The 17,587-nt window shown below is 34.7% G+C and overlaps 1 protein-coding gene across 11 annotated transcripts in view; it reads right to left on the reverse strand.

The window, feature by feature from the left end:
* PTPN13 (protein tyrosine phosphatase non-receptor type 13) overlaps positions 1-17,587 on the reverse strand; it is a 245,364-nt gene that overhangs the window by 131,493 nt on the left and 96,284 nt on the right. For 10 of the 11 annotated variants that reach the window (XM_037021141.2, XM_037021144.2, XM_037021143.2 and 7 more), the window contains exons 4-6: positions 10,695-10,760; positions 6,902-7,087; positions 2,957-3,044 (exon numbers count right to left, since the gene is read on the reverse strand). In XM_037021141.2, the coding sequence (XP_036877036.2) occupies positions 2,957-3,044; positions 6,902-7,087; positions 10,695-10,760 (340 nt within the window). Of the gene's footprint in view, positions 1-2,956; positions 3,045-6,901; positions 7,088-10,694; positions 10,761-17,587 lie in introns of those variants that run through there. The other variant, XM_037021147.2, reaches the window with a different exon arrangement.

Raw genomic sequence — 17,587 nt, forward strand, 5'->3', positions numbered from 1 at the left:
CGAATCTCTTCCATTGCACTTGATACAAAAAAATGGCTATTCTCTCTTTAAGTATAAGAACCTCTAATTCTAACCCAAATATAAATAAAATCCGGTTTATAAAATTGACAAATTGTAATTCCTTACAAGTTCTCTTGAATTTATTTACAAGGGATATTTCATTCTCCAGTAAAGATATATGACTATTAGAGAATAAAAATCAATGATGGTCTATTTAAAAATTTCTCTGTTAATTTTTTAAAGTCAATTTTCTAAATGCAATTATTTGCATTTGGACAGTCCATTCATCATAAGAGTTCTAAAGAGCTGTTAGACAATAATGCTAAATCTTTCTTGATATAAAAACAAAGTCACAAATAAAAGGCATTAATAATTTGGTTTAAAACTTCTGATATATTGGTTGTTATAATGAGAAAATAGCCTAATAATATGAGCCAAGATAAACTATAGTTTATTTTTTTTTCTTTGCATACAACTAAATACTTAAAATAGGTTATTAAAAAACAAATTATAAAGTCCATATATTTCTGTATGGAACCATTAAAAATTCTATTACACATGTGTACATATAATATTTTTATAAAACTTTTTCTCATACCTATTTAATCAACAAATGTTCATTTAATGCCTACAAAAACTCATGTGCTTGATATAGTAGGTTTTCCCTATTCCTAGCATCTAGATGTCCAGAAAGCTTAACTGTTGTATATGGCTTTTAATTAGAACTATATGTATATATGTAAATGACAAGTAAATAACCAGCTAGTTAAGGTATGTTATAAAAAAGGTATAGATTTAGTTCAATATCTAATTACTACCTCTAAAATATTATGTAATAATTAATCCTGTAACAATAACACACTGAATCACAGAAACAAATCTAAACTATTTCAATATTTGGCAGTTTTTAAAATCTGATTAAATATAGCAGGGTGATCTTCTTCCTTTTCTATAGATTCATAATGAATAGGGATAGAATGGGGATCTCATGTATGTATCAGAACATTTTTTATTCTTAGAAAAAAACTGTCTTTAAAAATAATTATAACATTATATTTACTAAGTCAACAAGTAACAAATAAGTGAACAATCTTCAATTCCATAATGTGGCCACTTAATGATAGTAGCAGATGAGAGAAGGGAATTACAGAAGGAGATTAGAGAAAGACCAGGGAAGAGAAATAAGGAAGCAAGGAGGGACGGAGGGAGAGAGAACAAAATTAAAAAGATGATAAATCAGAGAATGAGAAATCAGTTCTTTTACGTCTAATGTCCACTTATTAAAGTGTTCATCATGTCTCCTTGGAAAAGACAATTCCAGCATGCTGACATTCTTCATCTGTTATTTTCTATTATTATTCAGTTCTAAAACAGGCAACTGACTGAAAAGTTGATGGGGTAACAAAGTGCAATTCTTAGTACCAAGGTTCACACTTCATCATGTCTCCAATCCTAGTATGGTTTTACAATAAAGGAAAACATATTTTTACCTAGAAGAGGAAGGTGTGTCAATACACACACACACACACACACACACACACACACACACACACACACATATGGGCGTAAGTACAGGGAGGAAACACAAGAAAGGGTTAAAAATACTTTTCTAATTGCTATTAAAGCATTGTAAAACCTAAGTTAAACAAAGTCTAGCTCTGATGTTTTTTTTGACCCACACATAAACTAATAATGAATGTATTAGAAAGGGAACCTTATGTAACTGGAAATAATTTGATTGTACTGATGATATGAAAGCCAAGATACCTTTTCGGAAAAATAGTCCTCATTCACAATAAGTAAAATGGAAGTGCCAAAACAAACACTTAATTAACTGCACCATTACAGAATCCCTCCATTAGAAATGATTTTATTGCTCCTCTTTGACTTTTCAAGATAAGCAGTACACTTGCTTAGGGCTCATTCTTCCTTTTTTTGACACAAGAGTTCTGAATTCTGCAAAACATGTGGTACAGATAATCAAGTGTCTATATTTGTTTTTACAGTAAGAGTTTCTCATAGCTTCTGAATGAGACAGCTATGATTTGATTGATTAAATGAAAAAGCTAAGCATCTTGGCTTTTTAATCTGACTATATCAGTTAGAATGTTTTATTAGAATATATTTAAGCAATATTTACATTTACTTTTCCCTAGCCCCGAGATTTAAGACAATAAAATATTTCACCCACAAAATATTTTTGTTAATGTTTAGATTATCATGAGTATCAATACTGCTTGAGAAAAAAGATATCACCAAAAACAAAAGTTCAGTTTACAAATAAGCCCAGATTGAAACTTAATACTGAAAAATAAGTTTTTATTTTTCTATGTTCAATTCACCTATTTGGATTTCTATTCATTTCCTCAAAAATCAATTTAATAATTATAAGATAATTATATAATTACCTAATGCTATTGGCAAATAGCAAAAACACTCTTCATCAGTTTTTATTTACTAAGCATCATATCCTAAGACAGTATTTGGTAACTGCAAGTTATTAAATCAGTTGATCAGGATATAATTTAGTGGGCAGTGACTGGTATTAAAAAAAAAGAAACAATAGAAAATAACAGTGCAGTAAGAATAATGTTGCTTTCTGAAGTTTTGTTTCATAGTACTTAGGTTCAACATGCATGTGTTTTGTCTTGCTTTAAGATATGTTTTTAATATAAAATGCCATGGTAAAGTATAAATGATATTACTGCTATAATGACAATATTAAAACAAATGACTTACTGTGGGAGTCCTGACTGTATTAATAATATTTTCTGCATAACTTCAATGAACTGCTAAATTAATACAGCTAGTGTTGCTGCATTTTCCCTGCCTCCACTTTGCAGACACGTTCTAATGGTTACAACTATCAGATTTCCAAGCCAGGTCAGTATGATTTCGTAAAGGAAATAATGAAACAAAGTTAAAGCTTACACATTTCCTGATAATATACTCTTACCTGTTGGTAATCCTTTTCCTCTCAATCGATCTCGAATAGCCTGGCTTCGATCAGGCTTTTGTTCATTGATACGGGAAAGCTGGTCCATCTGTACATAGGTAATCAAAAATCAAGTTGGGAAAGAATCTCCCTTTTGTTTTCATGGCAAATGTCCACAGAATGACACTAGTTAGATAATTTTTGGAGAGTATAGCATTAAGTAGAAACTCCACATCTGCTATCATTAATTTGTACTCCTTGGTTAAGATTTATGTAGCTCAGTTCTCAATTCATCTTCAGGAAATAAAAGGCAAGAAACAGCTATCAAAGAGTAAGCTCCTAGTCAGGGAACAAAGTTGGCCAAATTAAAGTAGATAAAATGAGCTCCATTTGAAAACAGTCAGCTTGAAGTATTCTTTCTTTCCAAACTAGCTACTTTCATCTCTCAAGTTGATTATAATTTTAAAACCACATTAATTCTGGCACACTAGAGCTATCTCCTGGTTGTAACTAGCACTGAGGTTACTGATTTAAACTCTTTTCAAAAACAACCTTCTAGATTTTGGCTGCCAAAAATTACATTTGAGAAATGCTGTAAACTAAATGGACATATTGAAGGATGAAAATTAAATTTAAAGCAATGTTCTTCTGAGTCCCTCTTATAACAAAACATTTAAGTAGCCTTAAACTTTAGTAACTTTCACCAAGTGTACTTGTTTAAAATAAACCATGTCAAGTTAGATCAAATTCCACATTACAAGGAATGAAAAGTTAGGGTTTATACAGATGGTTTATACATCTGGGTTTATACAGATGATCAATTAGAATAGAAACTTTTAAGAAATAACTGGAAGGAAGAGAGAATGGTGAAGAGAAATTACTAAATACTGGCATCAAGAGCATGCACATGTATTTGTTTACTCATAAGTTTAATTTTTCCTCTCTTAGTGATACTTGTCTGAGTATGGTTTAAAAATAGATTTAAGCTATATATTCAAGGCATTATGTTTCCTACCTATAAGAAGACTTAAATGGAAATATTTCTTAAATGATGTTATCATTTAAATTATGTAAATAAGTCCACATTGCACTATAGTATCAGTAACTGAAGAGATAAAGAACATTGTGCATCTTTGTGAACCCTTGCGTTGACACTATTATCAATAATAACTCTTATTGAATAATTACTGTAAGGCAGACAATACCTTTAGTGCTTCACATATTTTACGCTATGTAGTCCTCAAAAAAACCTCAGTTTTTTTATCCTCATATTACAGATAAAAGGAGAAATAGCAAGGACCCTTCTAAGGATCTTGAAGCCGTTCAACAACATTAAAATAATTATCCTCACAACTGTTCAGTAATATGGGTGGATGGCGTATACTATTATTCCTAGTTTCAAATAAATAAAATTGAGGTCAAAGTTCTTATTAAATCAGTGGAAGAACCTGGATAAGTTTTCCTGCTGACTTTTACTCTGCTAATTAATTTTAAGTAAGAATTACAGTCACTTAGAATGAATTTCACACTGAGTGGAAGATGAACTCATTTGATCAGCTACTGAAGCAACAACAGCTTCACAGCATAATGGCTAATGACATGGGCTTTGGGACCAGAGAGATCCAGGTTCTGGTTTTGTCTGTAATTTACCATGTATGTGGCCATGGACAAATTATTTAATCTTTCTGAGACTTAGCTGAATTATCTCTGATAAGGATGAAACTATGTCTTGTAACCTGGGGTTGTTATGATCAATAAACGTGATAAAGCATATAAGCCATTTTACCACAGTGCCTGGAACAAAGTAAACACTTAAGATAACAATAGCAGTCAGAGTTACTTTGGTCTGGTAATAAGCAGGAGACTAGCAAGAGCATAGAAAGATGAGGGGAGCATTATTGCTTCTACTTAGGAGAAATTTGCCTCTGGAAAGGCAAACTCTTTATGCTAATTTCAACTGACACTTCTACTCTTCACTCCCACTAAACAACTCCACAACACATTCCACATTAGACTTATGACTGTTCCTCAAACATACCCTGCTCTGTCCCATTTTACAACATTTATCCAAGTTTACTTCTCTCTGCCTGGATGACTCTATCTAGTCCAAAGTGCTATATTTCAATATAGTCATAACTTCTATCCTTTTCCCTCAAACTCTCAATTCAAAATTTTTACTATGCTACTTTTCATACCTTTTTTGCATTTTATAAATAAGCAAATAGTTGTAGAACTTTAAATAAGAGCTCTTAGAAGGCAGAGCAAAAGTTTTATTCAAAGTTGTTTTTCCTACAGTAACTAGCACAGGTTTCATATGTAGATGAGCAATGAACTCAAATACTGAATGTAAAAGGATTGAGGTCTTTTATCGAAGGCAACTATTAGGTGGATAGTAGAGTTTCATAGGGGAGTATTTCTTTATGGAAAAACAGGACAAAAAATATTTCCAGCAATTTTACTATAGGAGTAAAGTCTGCAAACAGGATAAAAGTCTTAGAGGAGTAGTGGTGTAATGCAAAGATCCCCGGAGTAACAGGAAATGTTAAGTCCCATGAACTGTGTGAATCTCAATTTCCTTATTTATTAAGTGAAGGAGTACTACAGTTCAACATTTCTCAAAGTGAGTTTTATAGAACATTACTATTATGAGAAAATCTGTGAAAAAAGACCTAAATAAATTTGGGAGATACTTTATCTACATGGCCTATCCCCCTTGAAGGTTAGTAATATAGTATTATTAAAGGCTCTGAGAAGCTCTGTAGTGAAAATATATTTAATTTCCCTTAAGAAGTTTTTTTTCTCAAGCTTATTTGACCATTGAGGAACTTTTTAAAACAAGAATACATTTGAAACTATGAAGAAGACTTTGGTCTGGACAGAGAGCTTTCACAGATTTTCAATAGCTTTCCTTTGTTTAAAAAAAAAAATCACACGCAGGAATATAAATAAATCAAACTTGAACAGTACTAGTTAAGGAGGGAAAAAGGTAGCCAAGAACCCCATTCACTCAGCCTCTGCATTTCTCTCACTACAGAATTGCAAAGGGGTACAATTTAAAATCATTTGCCTGGAAGAATCTATGAACCTGTTTCTTATTAACTGGCAAAGTGGGTGGAATTTGGATATAACCCTGGCAGCCATCTGACATCCAGGTTAAGATGGCAGAACTAGATACCTAGGGATAAGGAATATTCCTTAAGCCAGCAAGAACACTGATGAAAGTGGCAAATTTGTACAGCACACAAAGGAGAGGGACCACTCTAAGGTCCCAAAGTTTAGACCTAGATAAGATATTAATAAACTAAGAAGTATCCAAATTAGGGTAAATAGTATAGAATATAGCTTAAGAAATGCAGATGTGGGAGTATTAGATATGAAGAATTCTAAGAATAACAAACTGTATATGTAAGAGAAAAGAGAAAGTGGTAGACTCCAAGTCTTGGGGCAATCTAGCAGGGATACAAGCATGTATTCCTCCAGGGCCAGTGTCCATAGAAGGCAGGGAGGGTTTCAGGAATATTTTAGGAGTCCAGACAAATAAGTGGTCAAAAAAGAGGTATAAAGCAATGGAATGTGCATTTAAATAATTCTAAAACCCATTTTGTGTGTCAATGAATTTTTCACAATAGATAGAACCACTTGTTGAAAGCTCTTTAGGAAAAGATGAAATAAGGGAAATAAGAGCAGACATTTTCAGCTCTAACATGCTGCGATTCTATCATACTTGCTGGAATAAAGTTCTAAAAAAGAAAACTAACTCTAATGAAATTTGGAGATGAAGTTACTGCACTGAGCTTCTAAATTTTAAGTACTGTTTCACATAAACAACATTAGAACAAGAGACTCAATCTCCTGTTTCTAGTCTTCACTGAGCAAATGCCACTACACAGTCTTTAAAGAAAATTTTGTGATATGCTACTACATTTAAAAATATGACTGTATGTACCAGTTGGACCTGTAGCTTACCCCAGAAAGATTTCCCAGAACCAGTTTTACTAACTGCTTCACATAAGAAAATGAAGGTGCACAATTGCTATTCCTAATGTGGGCACTGCAAGCATCCAAGACAGTCCGAACAGAAACCCGAGCGTAAATAACATCCTCACACATTTCAAGCAGTATGCTGTTGAGATGATCTCCAAGTTTGATAGGCTGAAATAAAGAAAGGAAAAGCCATGTTGATATGTGTGAATATATCTTATCTAATATGAAACAAGCAATTCTGGGAATGACAGGAACCACACTGAAGACACTCCAAACACTTGGAGGAAATGAATTCTCCCCCAGTAGCATATATATTGTATTGCATTTTAGCTTTTCATAAGCCAAAAAAATTATTAGCAGAAGATAGCTAAATTTAATCTCCTAAAATAGGAAGTATTATAGAGAAAGTCTGGGATTTTTTTATATGATAAGGAATTCTTTGGTTATTCAGATATTTTGGTAAGCAGTTATTCTATATATACCATTGGGGGGGAATAAGAAAATTCCTAATTCAATAAAATATATTCAATATATAGTAAATAAAATTTGACACTGTCATGATAACTTAGAAGAGATTCCAAATATTGAATTGACTCAAGATAATTTCAATTTAAATTCTAATTACACTGGTGAAACAGAGAAGCCAGAATGTGAAATTTTAAAAAATTAGTTGATGTAATTTATAGATTATATCCAGTTGTCCAATAACATACCAAGAAATGCAAATTAAAACCACAAAAAAGAAGCCACTACACATTCAAGTTAATAGTTCAAAATAAAAAGGATAAAATGAAGTACTGGTGGAGTTTAAACTGGTACATCCACTATAGTTTAACGTATGCTTTCGCTGTCATCAGCCATTCCCTTTCACTTCTCATCCATCTGGGTATTACATCATCCTTTAGATCTCAGCTTAGGCACAAAGTCCTTTAATAAACTTATCCTCTCTCTCCAAGTCTAGTTAGGGGCTTCAGTTAAGATTTCTATTATTTGTCCCCGTAATCAACTTATATTGTGATTGCAAATTATTGTGCCCCTTTATCCCCCTCACCCTGTGCTCCCCACCTGCCCACCAAATGCTCCCCTCCCCCTTGGTAACCACTAGTCACTTCTCAGTGTCAATAAGTCTACTGCTGTTTTGTTCTTTCTGTTTTCCTTTGTTTTTAAATTTCACATATAAGTGAAATCATATGGCATTTGTCTTTCTTCACCTGGCTTATTTCACTGAGCATAATACCTCTAGATCCATCCATGTTGTTGCAAATGGTGGGATTTCTTTTCTTCTTATGGATGAATAATATTCAACTGTGTTTACATACCACCCTTTCTTATTCATTCATCTACTCATGGACACTTTGGTTGTCTCCATATCTTGGCTTTTGCAAATAGTGCAGCAATAAACATACAGGTGCATGTATCTTTTCAAATGAGGGATTTTGTTTTCTTAGGGTATATTCCTAATAGTAGGTTTACTGGATCAAACGGTGTTTTTATTTTTAGGTTTTTGAGGAACTTCCATACTGCATTCCACAGTGGTTGCACCAATTTACATTCCCACCAACAGTGTAGGAGGGTTCCCATTTCTCCACATCCTCACCAATATTTGTTATTTCTTGTCTTGAATAGTAGCCATTCTAACTGGTGTAAGGTGATGTCTCATTGTGGTGCTGATTTTCATTTCCCTGATAATTAGCATTGTGGAGCAGCTTTTCATGTGCCTGTTGGCCATCTGAATTTCTTCTTTGGAGAAGTTATATCCTCTGTGGATTTTATAATAGGGTTATTTGCTTTTTCGGTATTGAGGTATGTGAGTTCTTTATATATTTTTGGATGTTAACCCCTTGTCGGATATGTCATTTATGAATATATTTTCCCATACTGTAGGATTTCTTTTTGTTCTACTAATGGTGTCCTTTGCTGTTTTGTTTGATATAGTCTCATTTGTTCATTTTTGCTTTTGTGTACCTTGCCTGAGGAGATATGTTCAGGAAAAAGTTGATCATGTTTATATTCAAGAGATTTTTGCCTATATTTTCTTTTAAGAGTTTTATGGTTTCAGGACTTATATTCAGGTCTTCAACCCATTTCGAGTTTACTTTTGTATATGGAGTTAGACAATAATCCAGTTCCATTCTTTTGCATGTAATTGTCCAGTTTTGTCAACACCAGTTGTTGAAGAGGCAGTCTTTACCCACTGTATATTCATGGCTCCTTTATCGTATATTAATTGACTATATATAAGTGGGTTTATATCTGGGATCTCTATTCTGTTCCATTGATCTCTGGGTCTGTTCTTGTGCCAGTACCAAACTGTTTTGATTACTTTGGCTTTGTAGGAGAGCTTGAAATCAGGGAGTGTAATCCCCCCTGGTTTTTTTCTTCTTTCTCAGGATTACTTTGGCTATTTGGTATCTTTTGTGGTTCCACAGGAATCTTAGAACTATTTGTTCTAGTTATTGAAAAACACTTGGTATTTTGATAGGGATTGCCCTGAATCTGTAAACTGCTTTGAGCAGGATGCCTATCTTGACAATATTAATTCTTCTTATCCAAGGAGGCTCCAACTCTGGTTCTTTACAGCACCCTCCATTTTCCCTAACAGCATTCATCAGCTATAATTGGTTATTTAGTTTTTTGTACCCACAAATGTACTCCATAGGCATGGACTATTATAGTCCTAGTGTATGGTACAGTGTCTGACACAAGGTAAGTGCTTAATAAATCCTTCTGAATTAATAAAAAAATATTTCCAAAATGGTTGATTTCTCATAGCAAAATAAAAGTAAAAACATATCCTTCCCTTCAAACTTATACATTACTCATGTTAATTCTATTTTCAGTTGCCAGAAAAAAGAGTATTAAGTGTTAAATAAAGGCTGTGATCACATTTCACATGTAAGTTAAGATGTATAATATATGACACCAATATTCCTCCTTATAATTTAACTTTCATTTACATTTATAGAATTGAAACTGAGGAAAGTAAATATGCTGTATTTTTCATGATGTAAAATGACACTAAACCAAGTTGAAGGCTATCATTAATTTATCTTTCATAAATCTTAAGATGTTTGAATTTTAGAAAAAAAGCCTAAAATGCTTGTTAATTCTTAATTGATTAAAAAAAACACACCTAGTTACTTCTGCTTTTGATTTCTAAATGCCTAAAATAAAACTTAATTTTGTCATATCTTGGCTTTGATGAAATACCAAATTTTTCATTTTTCATTTTCAATTATTATTTATTATTATGTTTATATTGGGTCTTCAGGAATCAGAGTTATTTTAGAAAATAAGACTAGAAGCAGCCCAATGGTTATTAGAGTCTAAGACTTCAGAAAGTTTTCCTTTAATACCAGTGTCTGCTGCTGCAGGGATAGTAAAGTATGATTATGAAGTGATGAGAGAAAAAAGTTACAAAGTATAAACTATACTCTGAGACATAGTTAAAGCTACTATTCCTACATTTTTGCATCAATAAAGGTTTCACTTTCAGTTCAAGAATGAATGATCTTGCAAATGAAAGACATTTGCAATCCCTCTTATCAGTCATTAAGTTATAAGAAATAAAATGGACTCCCATTTCTCTTATTATAATTATTGAAGAGGCACTATAGTTGACAGACTAAATTGTTGAAACCTGGGTAGTGACTGTTACAATTCTAAGAATATCCTTAGGTATATAATTTCTTTAGAACCTACACAACACATGTAAATACATGGAAGAGCTTTTTAAAAAAGTTAAAACTTGTACAAATGTGACAAGTTGACTTACTTGGCTCTGAGGCACTTCATGATCAGCCCCCCAGTACAACGTCATTCCAAGAGAATAAATATGGATCTAGGGATAGAATTTAAAAAAATCATTTTATGGTAAAATATAACTAAAAAATATACCAAGTACTATATCTTCATGACTTTTTGATTCAAAGAAAGTGTAACACATCATTTGAGAAAAATCATCATTTCATATTTTGTATTAAGTACGTGAGAGCTTAAAACAGAAAATAAGACTAGAAATGATCAGAACAGAATTTTCCCCCAATTCCCCAGCCCACCCTCTATGAACAATCATTTTTTTTTATTAAGGTATCATTGATATACACTCTTATGAAGGCTTCACAAGACAAACAATGTAGTTACTACATTCATCCCCACTATTGAGTTCCCCCCACACTCCACCGCAGCCACTGCCCATCAGTGCAGCAAGACGCCACAGAGCCCCTATTTGTCCTCTCTAAGTTACACCGTCCTCCCTGTGACTCCACACACACTGTGTTCACCAATCATGATACCCCACAATCCCCTTCTCCCTCCCCACCCACCCTCCCCCACAGTAACCACTAGTCCCTTCTTGGAGTCTGTGAGTCTGCTGCTATTTTGTTCCTTCAGTTTTGCTTCATTGTTATACTCCACAAATGAGGGAAATCATTTGCTATTTTTCTTTCTCTGACTGACTTATTTCACTGAGTATAATACAATCTAGTTGCATTCATGTTGCTGCAAATGGTAGGATTTGTTTCTTTCTTATGGCTGAATAGTATTCAATTGTGTATATGTACCACCTCTTTAACCATTCATCTACTGATGGGCACTTAGATTGCTTCCATTTCTTGGCTATTGTAAATAGTGCTGCAATAAACATAGGTGTTCATACATCTTTTTGAATCTGAGAAATTATATTCTTTGGGTAAATTCCTAGAAGTGGAGTCCCCAAGTCAAATTGTATTTCTATTTTTAGTTTTTTGAGGAGCCTCCATATTGCCTTCCACAATGGTTGAACTAGCTTACATCCTCACCAGCAGTGTAGGAGGGTTCCCCTTTCTCCACATCCTCACCAGCATTTATTATTCTTAGTATTCTTAGTCTTTTCGATACTGGCCATCCTAACTTGTGTGAGGTGATATCTCATTGTGGTTTTTATTTGCATTTCTCTGATAATTAGCAATGTGGAGCATCTTTTCATGTGCTTGTGGCCATCTGAATTTCTTCTTGGAGAAGTTTCTGTTCATATCCTCTGCCCATTTATTAATCAGGTTATTTGATTTCTGGGTGTTGAGGAATGTGAATTCTTTATATATTTTGTATGTTAATTCCTTGTTGGATATGTTGTTTCTGAATATATTCTCCCATACTGTCGGATTTTGTTTTGTTCTACTGATGGTGTCCCTCATTGTACAAAAACTTTATAGTTTGATGTAGTCCCATTTGTTCACTTTTGCTTTTGTTTCCCTTGCCTGAGGAGATGTGTTCAGGAAAAAGTTGCTCAAGTTTAATTCAAGACATTTTTGCCTATGCTTTTTTCTAAGAGTTTTATGGTTTCATGACTTATATTAAGGTCTTTGATGCATTTTGAGTTTACTTTTGTCTGTGGAGTTAGACAATAATCCAGTTTCATTCTCTTAAATGTAGCTGTCCAGTTTTGCCAACACCAGTTGTTGAAGAGGCTGTCATTTTCCCACTGTATATCCATGGTTCCTTTATTGTATAATAATTGAGATACATGCTTCAGTTTATATCTGGGATCTCCATTCTGTTCCATTGATCTCTGGGTCTGTCCCTGTGCCAGTACCAAATTGTACGGATTACTGTGGCTTTGTAGTAAAGCTTGAAGTTGGGGAGTTTAATTCCCAAGGCTTTATTCCTCCATCTCAGGATTTCTTTGTCTATTCGGGGTCTTTTGTGGTTCCATATGAATTTTAGAACTATTTACTCTAGTTCATTGAAGATTGCTGTTGAGGTTCTGATAGGGATTGCAGTGAATCTATAGATTGCTTTAGGCAGAATGGGCATTTTGACAATATTAATTCTTTCTATCCATAAGCATGGGATATATTTCCATTTATTGGTGTATTCTTTAATTTGTCTAATTGGTGTCTTGTAGTTTTAGGGTATAGATATTCCACCTCCCTGGTTTGGTTTACTCCTAGGTATTTTATTCTTTCTGATGCAACTGTGAATGGAGCTGTTTTCCTGATTTGTGTTTCTGTTAGTTCATCATTAGTATAAAGGAATGCAACAGATTTCTATGTATTAATTTTGTATCCTGCAACTTTGATGAATTCAGGTATTAGTTCTAGTAGTTTGAGGGTGGATTTTTTAGGTTTTTTTAATGTACAATATTATGTCTTCTGCAAACAGTGATAGGTTAACTTCTTCCTTACCAATCTGGATGCCTTTTATTTCTTTGTGATATCTGACTGACATGGCAAGGACCTCCAGAACTATGTTGATAAAAGTGGGGAGAGTGGATATCTTTGTCTTGTTCCCAATCTTAAAGGAAAAGCTGTCAGCTTCTCTCTGTTAAGTATGATGTTGTCTGCGTGTTTGTCATATATGGCCATTATTATGTTGAGGTACTTGTCCTCTATACCCATTTTATTGAGAGTTTTTATCACAAATGGATATTGAATTGTATTACATGCTTTTTCAGCATCTATGGATATGATCATGTGGTTTTTGTTCTTTTGCTGATGTAGTATATGATGTTGATGGATTTTAGAATATTGTACCATCCTTGCATCTCTGGAATAAATCCTACTTTATCATGATGTATGATCTTTTTGATGTATTTTTGAATTTGGTTTGCTAATATTTTGTTGAGTACCTTTGCATCTGTATTCATTTTCTTTTTTTGTGGTATCATTGCCTGGTTTTAGTATTAGAGTGATGCTGGCCTCATAGAATGAGTTTGGAAGTATTCCCTCCTCTTTTACCTTTTGCAAAACTTTAAGGAGGATGGGTATTAGGTCTTCTTTAAATGTTTGGTAAAATTCAGCAGTGAAGCCATCTGGTATGGAGATTTTGTTCTTACGTAGTTTTTTGATTACCAATTCAATTTTGTTGCTGGTAATTGGTCTGTTCAGATTTTCTATTTCTATCTGGGTCAGCCTTGGAAGGTTGTAGTTTTCTTCTAGTTGTCCATTTCTTCTAGTTTATCCAATTTGTTAGCATATAAATTTTCATAGTATTCTCTAATAATTTTTTGTATTTCTGTGGTGTCTAGTGATTTTTCCTTTCTCGTTTCTGATTCTGTTTATGTGCATACACCCTTTTTTTCCTTCCTAAATCTGGCTAGGGGTTTATGTATTTTTTTAATTTTCTTGAAGAACCTGCTCCTGCTTTCATAGATCTTTCCATTGTTTTATTCTTCTTGATTTTATTTATTTCTGCTCTAATATTTATTATCTCTCCCCTTCTCTGACTTTGAGCCTCATTTGTTCTTTTTCTAGTTTCATTAATTGTGAATTTAAACTGTGCACATGAGATTGTTCTTTTTTCCTGAGGTATGCCTGTAATGCAGTATACTCCCCTCTTAGCCTGGCTTTTGCTGCATACCATACATTTTGCAGTGCTTAGTTATTGTTGTTATTTGTCTCCATATATTTCTTGATATATGGTCATTGATTCATTAATGGTCATTGATTCATTAATTATTTAGTAGCATATTGTTAAGCCTCTATGTGTTTGTGGGCTTTTTAGTTTTCTTTGTGTAATTCATTTCTAGTTTCATGCCTTTGTGGTCTTAGAAGCTGGTTGGTCAATCTTTGTGAATTTACTGAGGCTTTTCTTGTGGCCTAGTTTATGATATATTCTTGAAAATGTTCCCCATGCACTCAAGAAAAACGTGTATCATGCTGCTTTTGGGTGGAGTGTTCTGTAGATGTCTGTTAGGTCCATTTGTTCTAGTGTGTTGTTCAGTGCATCTGTTTCTTTACTTATTTTCTGTTTTGTTGATCTGTCTTTTGGAGTGAGTGGTGTGTTGAAGTCTCCTGAAATGAATGCATTGCATTCTATTTCCCCCTATAATTCTGAGTACTTGTTTCACATACGTAGGTGCTCCTATGTTGGGTGCACAGATATTTATTATGGTTATAATCCTCTTGTTGGACTGACTCTTTTATCATTATATAATGTCCTTCTTTATCTTTTGCTACTTTCTTTGTTTTGAAGTCTATTTTGTCTGATATGAGTACTGCAACTCCTGCTTTTTTCTCCCTATTAGTTGCATGAAATATCTGTTTCCCTTCACTTTTAGTCTGTGTATTTCTTTGGGTTTGAAGTGAGTCACTTGTAGGCAGCATATAGACGGGTCCGTTCAGTGACTCAGTGTCTTTTGATTGGTACATTCAGGCCATTTACAATTAGGGTGATAGGTATGTACTTGCTGCCATTGCAGGCTTTAGATTTGTGGTTACCAAAAGTTCGTGGGTAACTTACTTATTATCTAACAGTGTAATTTAACTCACTTAGTATGCTATTACAAACACAATCTAAAGGTTCTTTTTTTTCCGTCCATTTTATTTCTCCTCCATTTTTTATATATTAGGTACCATATTCTGTACTCTTTGTCTTTCCCTTGACTGACTTTGGGAGTGGTTGATTTGATTTTGCATCTGCTTCATAATTAATTGGTATACTTCCTTTACTGTGGTTTTATTTTCTCTGGTGACCACTATTAGGAGACTTAGAAACACGTCCATCTAGAGAAGTTCCTTTAAAATACACTGTAGGGATGGTAAATTCACTCAACTTTTGCTTTTTGTTTATCTGGAAATTGTTTATCCCTTCTTCAAATTTAAATGATAATCTTGCTGTGTAGCGTATTCTTGGTTTGATACCATTCTGCTTCATTGCATTACATAGATCTTGCTACTCCCTTTCAGCCTGTAAGGTTCTGCTGAGAAGTCTGATCATAGCCTGATGGGTCATCTTTTGTAGGTGATCTTTTTTTGTCTCTCTGACTGCTTTTAATACTCTGTCCTTGTCCTTGATCTTTTCCATTTCAATTATTAAATGTCTTGGTGTTGTTGGTGTTGTCTTCCTTAGGTCCCCTGTGTTGGGAGATATGTTCACCTCCATTGTCTGGAAGACTATCTCCTTCCCCTGACTGGGGCCGTTTTCAGCAATTACCTCCTCATAGACACTTTCTATTCCTTTTTCTCTCTCTTCTTCTTCTGGCACCATATAATGCGAATATTGTTCTGTTTGGATTGGTCACACAGTTCTTTAAATATTCTTTCATTCCTTTAGATCCTTTTTTCTCTCTGTGCCTCAGCTTCTTTGTATTCCTGTTCTCTAATTTCTATTCCATTTACTGTCTCCTCTACCTCACCTAATCTGCTTTTAAATCTCTCTATTGAATATTTCATTTCAGATACTGTATTTTTCAAAGTTTCTATCCCTTTCTTGAATTCCTCCCTGAGGACTTGACTATTTTTCTGTATTTCTGTGAGCATATTTACGATTTTTATTTTGAAAACTTTTCCAGGAAGATTGGTGAGTTCAGTTTTACTTGGTCCTCTTTCTGGTGTTTGTGGCATTTTGGTTTGTACCAGGTCCTTTTGACATTTCATATTTGTATAATAACCTTGTTAGGTGGTGCTCTCCAGTGCCCAGAAGCTCTACTCTCTGGAGCTGTTCAGTTCCTTGGGTGATGGTGTGCGGTGAGCATTGCTGGTACCTACCAGGAGGAAATAACTCTTTCCTGCTTCCTTGCTTCTGTGCCTGCCTCCTCTGTCAGGCCAGTGGGCTGAGCATGCAGGGATGAGCCTTTATGCTATGCCCTTGTAGATGCCCTAGGCAGGGCCGCTCTCTGGCTTTGGCACAATGGTAGGGGCAGCCAGTTTGTGAGCCAGTGCCAGCCTGAGGAAGGAGTTGCAGGCTGTGTACAGTGGTGGGGAGCCTCGGAAGTGTATTGCCAGCCAGGAGAACAGAGAACCTGAAGCCCCTAAAAGTCCCCAACATCCTGGGCTGAGTGCATTGGGACAATGCTTTCCACCTGCCCTTTCTCTTGAGTAACAAGCTCTGTGCAGTCCTTGCCCCTTTAGTGGCCTTCTCGCTGTTAGGTAGTCTCTCAGAGTGCCTGCTGTTCTTTTGTCCCAGATTGGCCAATTGTGGATACCTGTTCTCTATAAATGGCTAGAATCTCAGTCTCTCCAAGTATTTTGCCTGTATTAGCTTTCCAACCCCATTAATCTCCAGAGCACCATGTAATGTTTGTGCTCCTAGAGCAGCACATCTCCAGGGCTGGATGTTCAGCAGGCCTTGGCCTCCACCTCCCGCACCGGTTCCCACCCCACTCTGTTTCTCTTCTTCCCGCCAGTGAGCTGGGGTGGGAGAAGGGTTTAGGTCTTGCTGGATCACGGCTTTTATATTTTACCCTTTCCATGAGGTCTGCTCTTTTCCCTGATGTAGGCAGTCTGTTGTGGCCTTCTTTCCTGTTGCTCTTTTAGGATTAGTTGTATTTGCTATATTTTCATATTATGTGTGGTTTCGGAGGAGGTTTCTGTGTCACCTCTGATGCTGCCATGTGTCATTTGGCTGCAGATGAGTAGTTCCCACACCAGCCTGCCAGAATCTTAAAACTTTATATAGAGGCCTGGACTGGGTTCATACATATATATCCTCCAGGCGGTCAACACTACCTCATTCTCTCTAGGCTGTGTCCTTGAAAATGGTTTCTACTTTTCACAGCCATCTCACCTTTACTTTTTAACTGTATAAACCATCTCATATCACCATTAGAAATAGGTGATGTATATTAATAAAACTGGGTATGTTCTTTATGATCTTGTAGTATTTTAATCTGTTAATATTGCTTCCTAAGTTATTTCTAAATTACAGATTAGAAAATGCTCATCTTTTGAAATACTTTTGTGGCTCCTG

The sequence above is a fragment of the Manis javanica genome, chromosome 5, assembly GCF_040802235.1.
Source record: "Manis javanica isolate MJ-LG chromosome 5, MJ_LKY, whole genome shotgun sequence".
Taxonomy (NCBI): Eukaryota; Metazoa; Chordata; class Mammalia; order Pholidota; family Manidae; genus Manis; species Manis javanica.